General features: G+C 43.5%; 2 protein-coding genes across 4 annotated transcripts in view; one reads left to right on the plus strand and one right to left on the minus strand.

The window, feature by feature from the left end:
• Positions 1 to 4656, plus strand: part of TTC9B (tetratricopeptide repeat domain 9B) — an 8049-nt gene extending 3393 nt beyond the window's left edge. The window contains exons 2-3 of the mRNA XM_018565065.1: positions 1525 to 1713; positions 4137 to 4656. Coding sequence (XP_018420567.1) covers positions 1525 to 1713; positions 4137 to 4231 — 284 coding nt within the window. The 3' untranslated portion in view covers positions 4232 to 4656. The remainder of the gene's footprint in view (positions 1 to 1524; positions 1714 to 4136) is intronic.
• A 9705-nt stretch (positions 4657 to 14361) lies between these two features.
• Positions 14362 to 21386, minus strand: part of MAP3K10 (mitogen-activated protein kinase kinase kinase 10) — a 60422-nt gene continuing 53397 nt past the window's right edge. For 2 of the 3 annotated variants that reach the window (XM_018565071.1, XM_018565073.1), the window contains 3 exons: positions 20634 to 20746; positions 15878 to 16600; positions 14362 to 14826 (listed from right to left, as the gene is read on the minus strand). In XM_018565071.1, the coding sequence (XP_018420573.1) occupies positions 14432 to 14826; positions 15878 to 16600; positions 20634 to 20746 (1231 nt within the window). In that variant the 3' untranslated portion in view covers positions 14362 to 14431. Of the gene's footprint in view, positions 14827 to 15276; positions 15280 to 15877; positions 16601 to 20633; positions 20747 to 21386 lie in introns of all 3 variants that reach the window. The other variant, XM_018565072.1, reaches the window with a different exon arrangement.

Consider the following 21386-nt stretch of genomic DNA (forward strand, 5'->3'; position numbering starts at 1 on the left):
CGGGGGTTGGTGCTACATGGGGGGAACTTGCTTGTAGTTTTGGATGAAAAAATGAAGCTTTAGAACCTCTGCTGGGCTTCTACTGCCAGATAGAAAGGGCTAATTTGCCCAACAAGAATCTATTTCCCTTCATGAACATTGTCCCAAGGGCCGAAAATAAGGGGAAATCCAAAATGTTAAGAAAGTGAAGGGAATCCAATAAGGACATGCGTCCTGGTGAAGGCGGCCCAGTGTGGGATTTGTACTCACGTCAGGGAGAGTTCTCCTTATGTTTAGTGGTGCGAGTAGAAATCTCCCCAATGGGGGCAGAGGCAGCAATACAGCTCCACAATATTCTAAACTAGAAAAAGAGTTCTGGCTGGAGCTCCAATTTGATCCATAACCCCCACACTGCCCGAAATGGCCAAAGCTCTTATTCTTCCTGGTAGCATTGGAGCTTGCACTCTTAAATCCCCCCCCCCTCCTTACCACCACCACCCCAAAGATACCTACTCACCCATTACTATGGTAGAATGGTAGGGTCTGGCAGCAGCGAGCGTGAGGTGGGGAGGAGGTGCAGCAGGCAGCGTGTGTGGAACCGTGAACAGGGCCAACTAATCGGAAGCCAATTAATCAATGATTGAAAACGTTGACAACTTTTTCAATAATCCATTATAATCGATTTAGTCGATTAGTTGTTGCAGCCCTAATGGGAATACTGGTGCTACAGATTTTCTCATTACAACACTAAGACTGATCATGTGATTATAATAAAGTCTTAGCAGTCACTCTGAGGCCTCCACCACCCTCTGGAAAGCAATCCGCGGTGGCCTCGTGGTTAAACCAGGCGGTTGATCTGTGGTTTTACTGGCCCCCGGTCGCCTGCTGCAATGTCAGCGGCAAAGAATATACAGCAAGTCGTGTTGGCAGCCGGTGCTGCGTGTCAAAAGCGATCATTGAAATGAACGCGACTGTGCTGCAACTGCATGGGAATGTGGTTGCGGCACAGAATTGCAATAGACAATCCCCATTGGGATTATAAAGAAACAAAAAATCTGCATGAAGGAGGCGGCAGTATCGCCTCCCGAACGCCGAGTAGAAGCTGCTTCAACGCCCTCTGAAAAGTGATCCTCCAATGCGGAGGCTGCCGTCTGTTTGAACTGCCTCAGAAAGAGATCCGGGAAGGCACATATCAGTATCTCTAGAACAATAGCAGGTAAGGATCTATTTGTAGAAATCTTTGCAACGTATACACTGGACCTGGAGGAGATTTCTTTTATCCAACTAAACTGTCCGGTACAATGATTATGGTACTTAGGGGAATGTGATCAGTTCAGTTCTTTGTTTACATTGCATCCATCTGCTTCTTCCTGCTGTCCATGGGACTGGTAAGGGCTGGCTGGTCTGAGCTCTGACATCACATCATATAAATATCCTTTTCTCTCTGCCGCCGTTTACCTGGCAGGGGGGGGGATGGCTCAGTTGTTCCATTATGAAGTGATGAAGCTCTGTATTTGTCTCATTCTCCCCTGACAATTGCTGTCTCCTCAGCCTGTTTACTGCAGTCAGAGCTGGTGAATTATGAGCGAGTGAAGGAATACTGCCTGAAGGTGCTCGAGAAACAGAACAGCAACTTTAAAGCCACGTACCGAGCTGGCATCGCGTTCTACCACCTGGGGGATTACAGCAATGCCCTGCTCTATCTCAAAGAAGCGCGGAGCCGAGAACCAACAGGTAATACAACCGCTAGTACTGTCACTTAATGAATATCCCTGGGGGTGGCAAAGGAAATGGGCCAAGGTCCATTTTATTCTGACAAAAAATAAAAGCCAACAATAAAAGGGTTTCCTTCAATCATGAAGATACTTATGTGACACTTTCAGGAACCAGATTTTATCCTAATTTGGGAAGAAATATCAGCTGACTAGCGAATACATTGTGAATGTCCCAGGACCGCTTACATGGCAAATAACGCCCCAGGCACATTCTTCTTAGGGTGTGATTTTTTTCTCTCTGGATGTTCAGAATGATGGGCACCGGTCACCTTGGTTTAGGAGTTTTGTCGTTTTTATTGCACTAGTGTATGGAAACATAAAAGAGTAGGGGGGCACAAAATACCTGCAAGCTGCTACTCAAAACATGTTGGTCTTCTGCATGTCTTTCTAAACTTTCTGGGTCCCTCGGTCACAGGGGTATACTGCCTTGACACCTAAACTTCAAAGTGGCTCCAAGACAACTTAGGTTCTAGCAGGGACGTGCGGTCAGGGGAGGCAGAGCCTCACCTAGTATTATGGAGGAAAAGGCTGTCAGCTTCAAGTCTGAAGCTGCCAGCTTTTTCTCCATTCAGATCGGCTTCTATCAGATTACACAGTAGGGAAAGCCTCCCCACTGTATAACCTGTCATGGACGGAGCGCTGCCTGTTAATTACTGTATCATATACGATTACATGCGGACTGCCGCTGTGGGCGCTGTCTGAATAGAATTCTGTGCAAATTAGATACTCTAAACCAGTGGTTCTCAAACTGTGTAACCTCGGGACCCACATGTTTCCTTGGTCATTAAGGCTTGACCCAAAAATGATTTCATTTATGAAACATTTTAATTTATACATGTAAACACATGTAAACACAAAAGTGACTTCCGTTCTGCTCCAATAAGCAGGGGGATCTGCACACAGATCCCTTGCTGATTGGAACAGATGCCGTCTTTGTGAAAGGGGCCTGAATATTTGGACTGTAATCTTGAACCTGGTAATACCAGCCAGTCAAGCACTCACCTGGAGTGAGTTCAGACTTTAGTATTTGCCTGCGTGTTCTAAGTCCGCTGCTCGCTACGTCAGAATGAGGACGACAGCCCCCAAACCTGCATCCTTAGAAACAAGTTGGCAATGGCAGCTCTTATGCTCCTCACAGGTACTCTTCACTGTATTCATCTCATATCAAATGTATGTTTAACTTCACAAGGTAATATGTGCTGGTGGATAGGTCTCCAGTAGAGAGGAGCCTGGGCTTGGTCTGAACCCAGTTCGCCTTAGCCAGGGGCAGGCAACCTTGGCTCTCCAGCTGTGCTGAAACTACACATCCCATCATGCTTCTGCCTCTGGGAATCATGCCTGTGACTTGCAATGCCTTATAGGATTTGTAGTTTCAGCACAGCTGGAGAGCCGAGGTTGCCTATCCCTGGCCTAAGCCCACTTAAAATTGTTACCGCTACCACCTCCTCCTGACCCAATCGGTTATGGCAGGGGGGCATTCCTTGTCCCTTTGTGATGTATAGCAGGGAATTTGCATCTCTGCAACTGATTGGGTCAGGAGGAGGGGGTGGCAGTCTCAATTTTGAGAAGGCTTGGGCGAACTCAGAGGAACTCGGTTCGCACCAAGCCTCCACACATCACTAGGCTCCAGCTTCTGGATACATAGTTCACGCTGCAGAAATTCTCTGTCTCTGTGCGAATGTCAACAAGGTGCCCACAGTGGGTGGTGTTGACAACACCTGGGCTGCATATTCACAAGGTTCAGGAATTGTTGCTGCCAGAATAGACTGGTGTGCAGATATGCTGAGCATGTGTGTATCTCCATCCCTATAACCTACATTTCTCTAATGCTGGCCATGCACTAATAGATTTCTTTTATTCAGCCTGTTAGATAAAGGAGAGAAATCTAACAGATTCCTCCATCCATGCTAAACATCGCCACTGTCAGAATACCCGAACAGTGACTACAGCTGATTAGCCTACAATTTTTAGCCTGGCTCCTTCGACAAAAGTGGATAGAGAGATCAACTTTTGTTTGCCGGCAGGGCTCCCCACCATTAGAAAACTGTGGGTGCTCCCTTGATGAAAGCTGATGGATTGACATTTGCTGGCCAGCAGGGCCATCCACCATTATAATTTCTGCCAATTCACATTGTATGGCCTGCTTAACTCTCTCGAATTCCTGGCCTCTCCTTAAAGGGTTTATTTGAGATGGAGTTGAAGTGGGGGTGCAGGAGGGAACCCCCACACTCTCAGCATATATGGGCCATCATCCATGACACAACCCCTCCTGAGATTTCCCACATTTGTTTAGCTACACCTCCACATAAGGATTGGCTTGTGTGTGTTCAGCAAATCATGGAATTTTGACTAATTTGACCAAATCTTTTCCTTTCCTCCCAGATACCAACGTTCTCCGTTACATCCAGCTGACAGAGATGAAAGTGCAGCGGTCAAACCAACGGGAGAGGAAGGGATTGAAGGAGGTGATTGGATAGCGCAGCCAGACACCCGATCTCGCCCTCCACCAGACTCGTATCTCACAGTAATGTGAGCCAAGGGATGGTGGCTGATACTGAGCATCGCCCGGTGCAAACCTCACCAGTCTCCCTCTTACAAGGAGACGGCAATATAGAAAAATAACAATGCAGCTCTGGCACTTTATATAAATTATATGAATCATTTTATATATTTGCCTCTTGACTACCTATAATGTGTCAATGCATGCAGCACACGTATGTGTATATATGTATCTGGAAGATAAATATATGTATAGACATACTCATAATTACAGAGAACGGGTCATGCTCAGTATTGCTCTGGATGCAGCATGTTGATTTAAAAATATGCCCCGACTTTACGCTGTCATTCTTCCTATCAGCCTATGAGAAAAAAAAACTGCCCCACAGTGATACATTGATCCCTGCTGTTCCCTGCCATGTAAGCATCATGAATGCCAATGAGTTACTGATCTGGAGACTGTACTACCAATTATAAACCCCTGTACAATAGAACGATGAAAAAATGCATCATACCTACCCCACACATGCGCTCGGAAAACCCCCCAATAGTAGTATCGCATTGTCTTCAAATTCAAGGTTTCTCATAGGAATGATGAAGACCTTTGCAGAATAAGTGGATGTACATGTGATGCCTGATCCAATATATCGCCTCCGCACCTTACGACTGCCGCATCGAACGCTCTGCATCAGCAGGACCATATCCAGACAGACATGCTCCCCCACGCCATACTAAGTGAAATCCTAGCTCGTTCTTTGGTCTCAGAAATATAAGGATGTTGTGTAGGACTTTCTTTTTGTAAATAAAGAATAAACAAAGCTTCAGTCTGCATTTGATTTGGCTGACAGCAGAGAAAAATAAATTATGCCCCTTGAAATAATGAATTTTCTTTAAGTAACCAAGCAGCTCCTTCCTAAATCTAAATCCAATCATTAAAGTGCAACTGAATTGGTTTTGAATTGAGTGGAAAGGGATGAGACCCTCTTCCAATTTGTTATTACTGGCAGTGTCCCAGTTAGGGAGGTTCAACCCCTCTATTTGTCCTGGTGAATCTTATCACTTAACATTAAAAAAAATCCCAATTTTTTGGTTGTCATTAGATCAGTAATAGATGAGAAATTTTCCAATTGTCACTAGTTTTGGTGACTCTGCTGACCACCAGGTATTCTTCACACATGAGGTCCTTGAGATCTTTAAAATGGGTACCAAGAACATTTCTTGTTGCCATGACAACCAATCAAAATCATTGTTTTATTATCTCTTTACAGACATTACAGCTGGAAGGTGATTGGTTGCTATGGATAAAAAAAAATAAGTTATCCTTAGCCAATTTTTCATACAGGAGCCCACATATGTTCTGAGACAAAGATGTGGACTGCAATTACTCTTGTTGCCCAGTCACTGAGAGAAAGAATGGCAGGATCTGGATACCACAAGAAAAGAATAGTTATGAATAAAACACAAAGCTGGCCAAAGGTTACAATTATACGGACAAATGGCTTGTTTCTGATTCAGATTATGAGTCATTCTGGAGTATTTCTTTGTTTTTTGGGATTATTAAGTATTTCCAATATATATTTTCAAGATTGTGACCTGATGAGGGTCAAAATGCTCAAAATAACGGTTTGCAAGTTGGAAAAAAGGTACTGCAGATTGTACAATTAACTAGCACATCTCGATGTACAGGGGCAGGGGGGGGGAATAATTTGCAAGGCTTTGCCCACCACCTTTAATGGAGGAATAAATGCTTTGAGGTTTTTTTGCATCAAAGTCAAATTGGCAACATGAAAATCAGGTCTCTAAAGAAATCAATCGTCATCCCCCTGCTATGGAAGAGGTAGTATATGCACCTCACTGATGGACTGTGTCTCTGACTTCCCATCTTGTCCAGTGGCACAGGTTAGGTCAGTGTCTTCTGGAAGTGCTGAATGCCTTGTCCAACACCACATGCTGTGGTTCCTTCCTCCAAACACATTGTCACTGCAGGACTCATCAGGGACATAGGGGTCATAATGAAGCCCAGAGAGACTGACAGAGGCTGCAACACTGGAAAGAAGTGGAATGAAAGCGCTGGACCCACAAGGTTTATCCTATCGGTGAGGCTGACCAATTAGGATATGAAAGAGTCAGTCTAGGTGATCTGAATACCGGACAGGCAGCTTCTACATTCCTAAGGATCCCCGCAGTCTCCTTGGTATGTAGTGTCAAACTTCAGGATTGTGAATTGAAGCACCACACTCTATTTAATAGTCCAGATGCATTTTTATTCAATGCAAGGTTGATGGGACAATATAGAAATAGCCAACGCCAAGATCTCTGTGCATTCTTAGACACTTTACAAAACGAGCCATCACAGTTCTGATACATGTTCTCCCTTAGTAAGCCATCACCGATCCATGCCATCAGCGGTTACTTCAGAACCCATCTTCCTAGGTGGTGTCCGGTAAGGAGTACGGCAGGATACCCTCGTGAGTCCTGATACATGTTTCTCCTTAGTAAGCCATTACAGTACTGATTCATGTTCTTCCCCTAGTAAGCCCTGATGAAGAGGGTATTTGTATGAGCCCCCAAAATGCATTGGCTATATCTATACTGTCCCCTCAACCCTACAAGAATAAAGATGCATCAGGGCTATTAAATGGAGTGTGGTGCTTCAATTTACAATCCAGATCACCAAGGCCACTGAAGAGGGGAGTATACTACCTCTTCTACAGCAGGGAAATGTTCGATTTCCTATTGTGTAGTTACATATACACTGAGTGGCTAGATTATTATGATCACCTGATGTTTGTAGGCAAATTAGCTATAATTTCGCGCTGAAGTTGCTAGAGGGCCAGACCATTATAAATAGGGAAGCAGGTTGCTTACCACAACAGTAGAAGTGATTTTTTTCTGAAGATATGGGTAAACAACGCAATTTAACAGCCTTTGAACGTGGGATGATTGTTGGCGCTCGGAGCCATGGAGCGAGTATCAGCAAAACAGCAGAATTCGTTAAATGTTCAAGAGCAGCTGTTGTTAAAGTGTTTCAAGACTGGACTGTCAGCCGAAAATCTGGGTCTGAACGTGCGAATTGTGACCGTCAGCGACTAGTCAATGTTAGAGCAGAACGGAGAGTGGCAAGACTGGTACAAGACAACAGAGGGGCAACAGCGCAATGTCAGATTCCTCGCATCACCTTTCAACATCACGTGGAGTCACGAGGCGGCCCAATGAAGTCATCTCGTGGAGTCATCACGTGGCCCAACGAAGTACTGATGGGGTGGTCATAATAATCTGGCCACTCAGTGTAAACTGGTGGAAATTAGGTCTTAAAAATACAGGATAGTCACTATTCAAATTAACAAATTCAATTATCACCAAAATGTTCATAAAGGGCACATGGAACACATGGTTCAGAATATTTAATATTTCAAAATGCAATAAGTTAATTTCCTTATATGAACAATTGCATACAGGGATAGTAATATGTACAGAAGATTGGACAAAAAAAAAGAAAACAGCATCTCCCCCACCCCCGCCATCAAAGCCATGAAATTATAAGCACTTTACCATTTTTCCATCTCTCAAATGTAATCACATAGTTTTGACAATTTTGATATAGTAAATGGAGGTAATGAAATCATTTACTTTGTGAATAGTAATTAGTTTGACTGGCCTTCATGACAGGCCAATGGTTCAAGAGGGCCTGCATTAAAAGGGCCAGCTGCAACAGGAATGACTAAGTGCGACACATGGGAGGGAGCAATTATATATAACACAGCCCCCCTCACACAATTACAGTCATATTCTTCTCTGTTATAAAGTCACTTGCCAACCTACCTTGTACAGGATCTCAAAACTACAGCCAAAAGTATGTGGACAACCCTCCAAATGATTGAGTTCTGGTATTTTCAGTGGAGGGTACAGTTAGGGTCCATTCACTCTGTTGTGTTGCATTAACACACATTGTCTTGTGGGTTACGTTACGGCAGCCAATTAATTTGAATAGGCTGCCTAATGCGTTAAAACGCACAAAAAAAGGTACATGCAGCCTTTTTTTAAGCAGCACATGGAAACCCACGTTAGTGCATTGGCACTCATTGTGCTCTAATGCAAGTGCATTGAGAAGGTGCCATTCAGAATGATTGGGTCCTCATGCAATGTGTGTAACACAGATTATTACATGCTTGCAGTACAACAGCACAATACTGTGAACGGACCCTTACTACTACGGCATACAGAGACATTTTAGATTGTGTGATTGTTGCAATATGGGCTTCCAACCTTGTGGTAACAATTTGGGGAAGGCTCTTTTCAGTTCCTGGATAACAGAGCCTCTATGCACAGAGCCAGCTCCATAAAGACATGACCCCAGCCCTGTTAAACATAATTGTAACGTCAACTGCGAGCCAAGCCTTTATATCAATCATTAGTACCTGTCCTCACAAATGCTCTTCCCAACCAATTCCCACAGACAGACTATAAAATCTTGTGGAAAGCCTTCCCAGAAGCATCTCACAGCCACAAAGGAGAAGCCAACTCCATGTTAATGACTATGGTTTTGGAATGAGATGTCCAACAAATTCTGCTCATAAACTTTTGGCCATATAGCATATGGGGAAGTGCATGTAAAGTTATGTCTGTGGAATGCTGCCAAAGTGGACTTCAGTGTCCATAAACAAATGTTTCCATTAACCATATGTCTGCAGATCCCTTTTAGCAGTAAAAAGGGTACATTTCTAGATACTGTGGAAGTGTCAAGCCCCTGGCTGACCCTATACACCAGAGGGTAGCAACCTTGGCACTCCAGCTGTTGTAGAACGACAGCATTGCAAGACCGACAGCCATAGGCATGACTCCCAGAGACAAAGGCATTATGGGAGTTGTAGTTTCACCACAGCTAAAATACCAAGGTTGCATACCTCTGTTATACATACTTTGACTTACAGAGATGCCGAGTTATGTAGTTCCACAGCAGATATTTTCTAATCACATCCTCAATGGAACAAGCAATCATAACTATGATCATTTCAGCACTGGGATTTAGGGAAAAAAATGACCACATTTGTCAGAGCTATATAAAAATCTGCCATATCTCTAGTCTTTTCCAATTGAATCAGAATATGAAAAGACCGGAGTTCACTGGCCTGTTTTAGCTTGTCGGCTGCATTAAAACCTAACCATACACAGCAATAAGTCACACCAAGGGCAGAAAAATGGTCCCTAAATAATGTTGGTTAGAAATAACATTAAAAGAGTTTAAAGTTCTAATAGAAATTGCCTTTGACTGTTATTAAACTTATGAGCTGTGCAGCAATGGACACTGTAAAATAAACCTGAACAAGTAGGATGTCACTGCTGTGCTCTCCTTCCAAACATGCTAGTTTCCTGGCTGCCATGCTGATCCAAAGCTTGAATACTTTTTGAGTTTTCAACATGGCCTCAGAATGCAGAAAACGTCTCAACTATCATGAACTCAGAGCAGCCTGCATGTCCACATGAGTAACTCAGAGCCAGGAAAATTAGTATCTTCAGCAGGCGGTCAGCAAGGGCAGCTTCTGAATTTCTCTCAGTATAGGTTTTCTTTAAAGGGTAAGTACACTTATTCTTTTTGCCCCTCCGCTAACATTTCAGAACTCACCTTCCCCCTCCACAGATTCAAATTTACTGAGATCCAGTGCTCGTTACGTATGGAGATTGTTTACATCCCGCATCAAACTCCTCTCACTGCCTGCCATGCCTTCACCCCATAGAAGTCAAGGGGGGTCGTCTCCCAGCTTGGAGATTGAGGTAGATGAGCCCCATAGAAGTTTATGTAGAGGAGCAGCACACAGCAAGAGGAGTGCAAACAATCACAGGAGGCTATGGGTGCTGGATCTCACTTGGGGTCCACCACTTCTCCAATCTATTCAAGATGCGAAAAATAAAATACATTGACATATGCAATACGTAATGAAAGTAGCCTGTGAGCACAACACCATTGTTCCCCTCTCTGCTTGGAATGACGACTGTAAAATTTTGGTCCATACCACCCAAATATATTTTCATATAGGGACTTGGGAGTCTATTGCCCCATGCTGAGCAAAGGAGGTATAAAGAAGCAAAACACTGTGCAGGTCATCTTACCCTAAGTACCTTTTCATGTATAAAAAGTCTTCCAAACAATCCTTTATGCTTTCACTTAACTAAAAACATTTACTCTTATTATTATATCTATTTGTTATTTAATAAAAGGGTAAAGAAGCAGAATTGCCCCTAAGTAATATGTACCATGCATGGATTAAGGACCTGTATATTGGCTGCTCTCTACTTCACAGATTAGTTTCGCAGTGGTTGCTTTTCTTTAAAGAGCACCTGTACTGTAGTGTTAAACATAATGCAATGTGTATTGGAGAATACTCATTGTAGAGAAGATGCTGTATTTGGCTCTTCCTCTAAGGAAGAGTAATGTATTTACTAGATGCCTGGCTAGGTAGTGCCATGGCTTCAGTATTTTCTGGAGTTTCTGACTCAGAATAAGTAGGCAGACTAGAAGTCATGACTTTCGAGATCTGCATGCTTGTTTCAGGTCAGTGACACAAGCTAGACAAACCCAAGCAATGAGCATTTTTAGATGGCCGGGAATGGCAACCTTCATTCTTCCCTCTGTACAAGTTTCCTCTAAGGCTTGTTCTAGCCCTCAGTATCTCCATGTTGTTTTCTTATTACCGTGAGTGAGAGCAGATTAACCTGTGGAACAGTTATAAGAATTCCAGAATTGATTTGTTGCTCAATACACCACACAAGAGGCTAGCAAAGAATTGAAAGCATAATAAAAAATAAGATGGAAAGTTACTGGATTGACAGTATAGAAATACAGTTGTAATCAAAATGATTCAACCCCCATTGCAATTCAGGTTTATTGGCAACATTTACAGACATTTCAGCTGTGTGCAGTGAACAAATCAAACAAAAGCAATTGAAACAAGTCAACACGACAAATGTTTCAAGTGGTTTCCCCAAATTCAACTGAAACTAAAGCTTAGGCATCATTGGACCTTCCAGCAGGACAATGATACCAAGCATCCCTCAAATTCCACCAAGGCTTGGTTGAAGAAGAAGTCTTGGAAGACTCTACAGTGGCCACCACAGTCACATCACTTGAACCCCATAGAAAACTCTGGTGGGATTTAAAAAAAGGTGGTTGCAGCACGCAAACCCAAGAATATTAGTAAAAACCGGAGGCCATCGCTCACGTGGAATGGGCCGATTCCTCAGGAAGCAGGTGTCTGGCTATGCATTTCGTTTGCAGCAGGTCAGAACAGCAAAAGGGTGCTGTGCTAAGTAGTAAAGCTGCTTGCCATGAAGAGGTTGAATAATGTTGAGACTGCAGAAGTCAATAAAAGTTGCATTTTCAGTTGAATTTGGGGAAACCACCTGAAACATTCATTGTACATTTCAATCGCTTTTATTTGATTTGCTCATTGCAAACAGCTGAAAGTCTGTACATTGTGCCAATAAACCTGATTTGCAATGGGGGGGGTTGAATAGTTTTTGATTACAACTGTAATTGCATTAATTTGTACAACCCAGTGTAAAGGTGCCCATACACACTGTACGATTATGGTACGAGAATCGCGGGAAATCCCAGTGTATGGAAGGCGTGCGACCGTTTCTACTGTACGGCCGCACGTCTTCCGTCGAACAAGCAGGCTTGAAAACCTGCCGAGAATTGTATGATTCTCGGCGGGGCGGCTTGTTCGACAACTGCCGAACGGGCCGGTGTGCGCATGCGCACACTGCCCGTTTGCAGTGATCGGAAGCCCGCCCCTCACTGCGGTCATCGGAAGCCCATGTGGCTTTCGATGATCGCAAGTACGATCTGCCTCCAAGATGGACAGATCGTACGAGCTTTTAATAAGCTTACGACCATCGCAAGACAAAAGTCTTGCGATGGTCGTAAGGTGTATGGGCACCTTTAGATGTGACAGACTCAGCTGGGATTTTGTATCTCAGAGCATTGCTTTAAGCAAACCTGAAGCCTTCCATAACCTAACATCCTTACAGAGGTTTTATACAAGAGGCGAGGGGCTTATGGTAAGCGGTGAGAATTATCTATAGTATTAGAGGTGGAGCTTCCCATCTACCATCCATAATACCAAATATACTTCAAGAAGACATAAAAAGGCCTCATTTAATAGTATAATGTTGTCTTTCTTTTTCTTTTCAGACTAGATGTGTCATTTCACAAAGCAATGCAATGAGCAGTGATGGGAAAAACCAGATTTCAACTGTCCTTTGTTTGAAGTCAGAAGAATCAGCTATCCTTGTTGGTTGTTTAGGGAACTTTGTACAGTGTTGGCTTTATTAAAGTATCAGTAGATAATTATTTTACTTTAATTTTAGCTAAAGTAGAGCCCCTGTCAGGTGTTATTTTGCCATCTGTGTCCTGTTGGAGAGATTTCACCTGACTTGCTATCATGGTGACACAACAAGAAATGAGAACAATTCTCTCTAAAGTAAGTAGTCGTCACTGGCACAGTGCCCCCATTGGAAAATCTCCCTTCCTGTTCCACTGACAACCATAACATTTTGGACTTCCTATCACCTTTTGTTCCAGAATGGGTCCCCAAGACAAATAGAGAATGTGAATCTGAAGACAAACACTTGGAATTGCTGCTGCTGCCAGGAAAAAAAAGCTAAATGTACATTTTTGTAGCATGCACTCTGCAGCTCTAAGGCTTTGCCTAGACCTATGCAACTTAAAGAGACCCTGTAACGAACTTCAACCATTGCAGACAATTCCTTAGCACAACCCCCTCCCTTCCTTGCATGTCATAGCCCTCTCTTCTTCTGGGAATGTCGATTTACTTGCTGGCCTAGACCCTCAGTCCTTCCCCTCACCTCCCTACATAACCTTTTATTTAGTTTCTGGGGTAGGAGGGAGGAATACTATAAAGTGTCACTTGGGTGACAGGTGGGGCTGCTGGCTTTACAGTCAAGATGGCAGTGCCCAGCAGCAGTCCCAGAGATTTTGATTGTCTATACAAGGGAGGCTTTTACAGGTAAATAACATGCATAAAATACATTACCTGCACATATAACCTTATGGGAATTTGTGATTGAAATGAATGCTCTGGCAACAGGGTCTCTTTAAGCAAGAAAACAGATCCACAGGTTCATATGCCCAAAATCAGGAGGTTTGTTGATGAAGAAGGAGGGACATACAAACAATGCATTTCACGCTTGATCTTAATGCTCAGTCCTAATCTTTAAACACTTGTGTGCAAAGCATGTAGATCCGCAGATCTGTTTTCTTGCTGAAGAGTGGGTTAGTTTTTCCAGTGGAGTCACAGACAGCAATAAAAACCTTAATAAAGTTCTAACCCTTTCACATTCTATCCAAGACTAGAAATTCATTTTGGCTAAAGATACACTTTAAAGACACCTCCAGGTATTCCAGTGTGAACTGCTAAGAGTCCACCAAAAAAATCTTCAAAGGTAGAGCTAAACATCATAAGAGCTCAGGAGCTAAGGATTGGTAATCACCAACACAGAAGACATGTTTTTTTCTTTTGCATATTGGCACTTGGATACCGACATATCACTAAACCATCTAAGTAGCAAATTCTTGAATCTGTAAGATAACCTCGTAGCACTGCTGTGCATGCATTTAGGTCACATACACTCAAAGGAGAGTGGTCAAATTCTTTATTAATACTTCGTTCACCATTAAGACAATGATGGATAAGGTCATGGTGGGTATGTCATCCTTTAAGTTACTGGAATTGACAAGACCCTTGCCTATTGCCATGCTATACGCAGATTATACCAGTGACATCCCAGGGTCCAGTAGGATCTACCAAGCTCCCCGACAAGGGAGGTGGTAAGGGTAAGCTGTAAACACAGGTGAGGCAAGCAGAGGCTCAGTTGTTTTCACAGAAATAAAAATCAAATCCTCATCTACAGAGGGACTTATAAAGTAACCATGGGGAACATAGCTATACCATGAGTGGGTCATTTCTTAAGCCTGCAGTTGAATATTTGCTTACAGACACCTTCAGTTTTAACTGACTATAGGAAAAAGTGAGGGTATCCCTCTTTGTTTAATCAGTTAAGAGTATTGTGTTATACCCGTTGGTTTACAACTTCGAAATACATTCATAAGGGTTGCTTTTTTTTCTTCAGATAATGCTCTGATCCAGCAGACTATTATATTAAGAAACATCTGCCCCCAAATTATAATAAGGGTCAATCTGTGGCCCGATCCCTTCCCCACACAGCGGGACAGTGCTGTCCAATCTTTGTCCTTCCACCTCCATGTCCAGAAGGGTCTCCTCAGCTCCTCCCACTTGAACACCATCTGCAGATCCACTTGAGCTGGCTTCCCCTCCGCTACCGGATGGAGATGAGCTGTGAGTCCGAGAAACTGACACAAATTTCCAAGGGTCTAGTCTTGGGCGGCCAGCAGAAGGGCGAGGCCTAGGGGCAAATTCTAAGGTGGTGGGTCTTTCAACTGCAGAATCCTTGTCTTGCGGTTTACGTCGCGCTGGAGGGGGAAATACGAAGTGGGGGTCTGGCAAACGTGGAAAAGGAGCGTTCTCTTTGGAACCTATGAGAAAGAAACAAAGCAAATTTTAAACTCAGGGTTTAAAGTGGACCTTATAGTAACTTTAAAAGTATGCAGGAATAAATTCCCAACTTGTCACAATTAAGAGCAACAATGTGATTTTTCGAAAACACTTTTTACCATTAAAAGTTCCTGATGTCTGATCTGGGTGACTCCGAGCTCCTCTAGCTCTTGGTGGGTGATGTGTAGTAGTTGCCCCCCATTGATCAGCTCAGAAGCTGACCCACTCAGAAGCCAGTTGAAAAAACGGTGCGTCTTTAATAGGGACCCTGGGACCCAACACTGCCCCGGGCCTCCTAGTCCCCCAATTAGGGGGGGACATCAATCTTTTCTATAATTTTTGTGTGCCCAACTGGATCCAAGTTTGTAATAAACCCCACCCATGCTTGAGCTAAGCCTTGTCACTTGCACAATGCCATAGCCATACTTGACCAGCTACTGAATGACGAGGCAGGGCTCGGCACTGAGAAGTAGCAGAGTTTATTGGGCAGAAAATAAGCTTTTGTATGTAGCTGATATCCAGGTTCATCCTGAGTGCATGCAAAGATCACAATATGCCCGCAGTATGGCTACTTTTGTTCCCCATGGTCCCTGTGTGTGTTGTAAAGTAACCACCGCTCCAAGCTTGCTGCCATTATAGACTACAATCTCAATAGAAATTAGTAAACTAAATGTGTGACTGTAGTCCATCACGGGAGCAAGCTTGGAGCGGTGACTACTTCACAACACACACAGGGACCATGGGGAACAAAAGTAGCCCCCCTCCAGAAGGAAGGAAAGTGTCAGCACCAATTCAGAGATGATTTGAGGATCTACAGCCGAGTAATACACAAATAAGATACATTTTTGTTAATAGTTAAGGTACCTAAATGCAATTTTAAGATTTAAGCCCTGAGTTTAGTGTCACTTTAAGCATGACTGGCTCCTACAAAAACACCTTCACTTCCCTGGTGCTAGAGGGTTTGTAAATCTTTCCAACATAACAAATTACAAGCACTTGTCCAACTTTGGTGCCACAGAATTTCATACTGACCTGTGTCACATAGCTGTGGTGGTGTGCTGCCATCTGAAGGTGAACGCCTATGACCAGGTGTCACCTGCCGTATAGCCCCATCAGATGGAGTCCTTCTGTGACCCCTGGTTGCTGTGGCATTAGCTCTAGTGGCTGTGACGTGAGTGGGAGTCAAGGACTGTCGGGGGTCCCTCTTAAAACTTTCCAATTTGTAGTCCACTAGTGGGTTTCGTCCAGAGGCAGCCTGCTCCATACTGGGCTCCGCGTCTGCAAGCTCTCCACAGGGCGTGTTATCATTGGCCAGTCCAGTGTCATCACTATCTGAGCGTATGAGGGACTTGGTGGAGTTACAGTCTGAGATGGAAGACAATGAGATGAGCGTGACTGAACTGGGAGGAATGACTGGCTCCTCTTTAGATATGGAGTGGCTGGGAGAATTACCACTACGCTTGATGCCTCTTGCTGCCCACTGGAAAATGCCCTTTCTTTTCTCTTCCTGGGGCACCAAGTCTGCCAGATCACTGCCTAGTGCTACAGCTGCCAGAAGAGATGCGCATCCCAATAACACCAGTTCACTCTTTCTGCGGGACTGTGAGTTGCGTTTGGGACTGTCTGAAGACGATGCTGTAGACAGACTTAAATCTTCATTGTTACTCCTGGCATCGGACTGGAGGGGTAGTGTGAGGTAGGACTGTGTGGAGTATGGGGATTGGGGAACAGAGCCTTCACCCTCTGCATATTCCTCTGGAATGAGAAAACGAAAATGTTACAGTGAACTGGTCATGACAGATGTATAGATGCTTCTAATACTGGTACTGACTTATTTCTGAAGCAGCAAGTCCCTAAGATCTCTGGTTTAAAGTGACCCTTCCTTTGCATATGCAGGTCAAAGTAAAAAAGTCACTTGCCTCTACTCCGCTTTAGCTGCAGTATTCGCCTATCTTTGCTCCCCCACAGCTTGATTTGGCGACCGAGAGGGAAGTGAAATATCCAGCACTACTAAGCATGAATGAGGATGTGACTCACCTCCCTCCCCTATGTGACAGCTCGAGGTGACTTGTAATTGTCCCATAACCTTGTGTGAGCATCAACATGTCAGTTTGTAGCTTATACAGGACTTTCTTTCCCCAGTGCAGATACCTAAAGGGAGCACCATGAGAGCGGGGAAGGGGGAGTAAAAACTGCCAGAGAGAGGAGGGAGGCGGAAGTCACCATCTTACTTTGCCTGCATGGAGAAAGGGGGGTTATTTAAAGTGATATTAAAGTCAAAAGGATTTTAAGCTATTTCAAATGCTGATGAAATCACTTACAATGGATGCTGCTTCCTGAGGTTTCAAAGTTTTAGTTTCCCGCAGAACAAGCTGAGCACTGGTCCGGACATCCAGTTTTAGAGTGACTCCTTTCTCAAGCACAGTGCTATGCAGTGACCCTTGTGTGTGCCAGTAAGCTGCAAGCACCTCCACAAACACACAGACACCGCAAATCAAGCTACTTCCCTCCCCTCTGGCCCCTTTCCTCCCTCTACCCTTCTCCAAGCCAGTAGATGAACAGTTGCTGGAGTCTGCACTGTCCTTTGTGAGCTTGTACTGGAAAGGAAGTTCAGGGAAGCAAGGCTGAGAGACTTGGGGCCAGCTGTTCAGAAACATGATGATTGTAAGTGTTTGGGCAAAAATGTAAAGCAATGCTTTGCTAGGCAATGCATATTTGTTTGATCTGGATTAATAGTCTAAAGGTGAACTATGGGGTTAAGGCTTTTCCCCATAGTTCTCCTTAGGGAGATGCTGCAGCTGAAGTGGATCCCGACAATTATGCCGGGATCCGCCCAGCTGCGTGACTAACAGCTGGCTCTGCCTTTCTAGAGGCAGAGCCAGCTGTACCCTCCCCCGTCCGTTCCGCCAGTCAGCGCTGGCGGATCGGAGCAGGGAGGGGGGAATCCAGCCCCTCCCCTGTCACGGCAGAGAGCTGTGACAGGATTGAGAAGAGAGCGAACGCCGGTATGTGTTCGCTCACTTCACGATCTACTGAGCCGACCTGTGACAGTCTCATTGTCACAGGTCGGCTAGAACTATGAGGTGAGTGAAAAGCACTCACCTCATAGTTCTCCTTTAATACTACTTTAAGTACTGAGTAGCAAGAAACAAGCATGCGGGTAAAGGGTATGGTTTTATTTGGCTGCATATGAGTTCAGAGTTAGTCACGTACTAATTACTGAAGCTGAGGATGATAATGACAACCAAGAAACTTGTGTGTAAAACAAGTTGGCAGTGTATGCGCCCATATATTTTACAGCATTGCTTTATGGTAGAATTACAGTTTGGGGGAAATTCTTCTGGAATATGTACAGTTTATACACTGTGCAAATGTCACCAATGCATTTTATTTTGTAAACATTATCTCCCACGTCTAATATTTTTGCTGCACTTCTATCTGAACAAAATTCTCACTATCTGCCACATTTCTGTCTACAGGTTTTGTACTGAAGGTAGCAATAGTTTTTCCTCTATACCAGTCAACCATCCAAGGTAGAAGATATTCAAAAGTGACTCCACAAGCCATAGCTGAATGCTGATCTTACCTAGCCAATATACAAAAAACGAGATAGTGTATTTGTTAAGCTCTGACAAACTAATCTGTTTGGTTACCATGGCGGCAAGTGTTGTTTTTTATCCATATAAAACTACAACAGCGGCATGTCAAGGTGTCGCACTTTAACACTCTACAGTATTTTTAATAAATCCAGGGGCCCATATCTACATCACTCATCCACATCTTCTTTTTCTAGCATTGTAAAGCTTCCCTCTGTCACTGAGTATGTGCGCACCTGACAGATACGGCAACAAAGTATTTCAGAGGATTACTATACAAAATTCTGGATGCAAACAGAATCTACATAGTCCTGTCCTGTGACATATCATATAACAGGCATAATCTGCCAGAATCTTACATTATGGTCATGGAAAATATGATGCATTTGGATATTTCCTTTAACATTTCCTAGTGTTGCCTGCCAAATAGATAAATGCAATGCAGCCATGCTTCTAGAACCAGCTATACATTCGGATCTGAGGCTAACCCTACTAAAGCTGACCACAAACGTTACAAACCCATTGTACAATCCCCTTTAGATCTACTAACAACTATGTAGTGCAAGGCCCTGCCTGATTGGATACAGATTGGTTGAATAGATTAGGTAGGTCCTCATATTGTACAGTTTTGGTAAATCTAAGTTAATATTACAGATGTCTGTGAAGGTTCTCATTCATCCAGGTCATGGTATATCTCTAAGAAATAAGTCAAGGCAACTGAACTTGCTGTATTTTTCTTGAAGACGTTTTACTGGTCATCCAACCAGCTTTCTCAATTCAGAATGACTTGTACAAAAATTATCTGGGAATAAATATGGTGAATGTTGCTCCAATCCATATAAATAATATATTAATATTACAGAGATTGTATGGGCAGACTGTAAGGTGCATGGTGAAAAAACGTTCAGAAAACAAGGATTGAAGCACTGGATCATCAGTACATAGTTACTACTGAATGCTGTTAAATGCTCACTTTACTTAAGCAGGAACAAAAGGCAAAGCATGCATTTAGAACTTCTTACATCTTAGACATGATTAGATGCAAAACTAAATCTGACCGCTAGAGGGGGAACTTATCACAGAGACTGCAAGCTATTAGATTTGTCTGAATGTTAGACAAATTCACACACTGCACCTGTTCTGCATGGTGCAATCTTTCACATTACCCCCATTCCTTAATCTGCTTAAATAAAGTGTTTCCCTAAAGATGTACTCCAGGTATAAATGATTGTGCATACTTCTATTGGTCCAGCTTGTCATACCATACATATGTCATACCTGGCTGGCGAATCGGGATTCTGTAAAGCACTTTAGAAGCCGGGGTTACTTCAGTGCTGGCCACAATCTTCCGGGTTGTGGTACTGAGCTGTTCTGGGCGGCTTCCCCTTTCCTCTAAAAACACAGGTGGTTGCTTTCTTGGCACAGTGGCCATTCAGAGAAGGCCTAGTATTTTTTATTAATGAATTCAAGGGCATTCTCTGATTGGACAAAGGATAGTGATGTCTTGATCCACCCCTCATCCAATAAGAGAACCCCTTTGGGGGGGTATTTATCAAAACTGGAGCAGACAAGATCTGGAGCAACTGTGCATGGCAACCAATCAGTTTCTATCTTCATTCAGTTCGGTTAAGATTTGAAAATGAAAGAGAGGCTGGTTGGTTGCCATGTACAACTGCTCCAGATTTTGTCTGCTCCAATGTTGATAAATCCCCTTCTAGGAGTTCTTTGAATAGCCGCCGTACTGAGCGAGCAACCCCCCGAGGGGAATTTATCAAAACTGGAGCTGACAAAAACTGGAGCAGCTGTGCATGGCAACCAACCAACTTCTCTCTTTCATTTTCAAATCTTAACTGAACAAGCTGAAGAGAGAAGCTGATGGGTTGCCCTAGGCAACTGCTCCAGATTCTGTCTGCTCCAGTTTTGATAAATTCCCTCCTCTGTGTTTTCAGGGCAGAGGGGAAGCCAGTCAGTACAGTTTAGTACCAGGAACTGGTAGATCACTCTCAGAAATGCCGTAGCTCTGGCTACTATAGTGCTCTACAGGATCTCCAGCGGCCAATCAGGTATGACATATGCATACTTACATTTGGCCAAGCTGGATCAATATAAGTATGCCTAATACTATATACCTGGAGATCACCTTAAAATATGCTTAATCTGTATTAGCTCTTCATTCAGTCTATGAATCTTACCCATTTCTGTCAGACTTGCAAAACCCACACTAATAGGTGTGTGCTTAGGTGACTTTCCAAGGTTGGGGGCACTGTTAGACCACTGCTTGCTGCCTTCTCCGAGTGCCTTCAGCCTGTGAGGAGGACAAGGAAAGGTTTAATGCTGAGAATGGAAGAAAAGGACCATATTATATGGAGACAGAATTCTACCAGATGCCTAATGGTTGATATACCCCTAAGCATGGGGTCCTTCTTTTGGTAAAATATGAGAGGGAGTCCTGTCATCAGCTCTCTAAGGTGCTGACCTTCATTCCTCAATGAATGATAAAAAAAAAAACATAGCTGCATCACCAGAGCTACTGTGTAAATCCTTACTTCACGTGATCATGCCCATTTGTGGGTGGCCGGGGAAAAAGTGGATGGTGCCATCAAATTAATTCTAAGAAATCTAAATTGTCAGCACTCCTGTCACAACCACAATTATAAACCCACAGAAAGATTACTGTACCATAAAGGCAGACAGAGAACCACCTATGGTATTGCGTCTGCCTTTATACTACTGTATTATTTGTACAGATTTATAATAAATTGCAGGCAAGATTGCCACACTGGTAGATATCTAGGCATCATAAGACATATTCATTCATTTCAAACATGTCTTACCATGCCCCATACTTTAAATGACTTTTGTGCTTAGGTACTGGTACTTTTTCTTAATTTACTTGTCTTTTGGACATGGGTGGAATGTAAAACAAATGAATAGCATTTTTGTGG

Source organism: Nanorana parkeri, unplaced genomic scaffold (assembly GCF_000935625.1).
Source record: "Nanorana parkeri isolate BGI_ZX_2015 unplaced genomic scaffold, ASM93562v1 scaffold810, whole genome shotgun sequence".
Lineage (NCBI taxonomy): Eukaryota > Metazoa > Chordata > Amphibia > Anura > Dicroglossidae > Nanorana > Nanorana parkeri.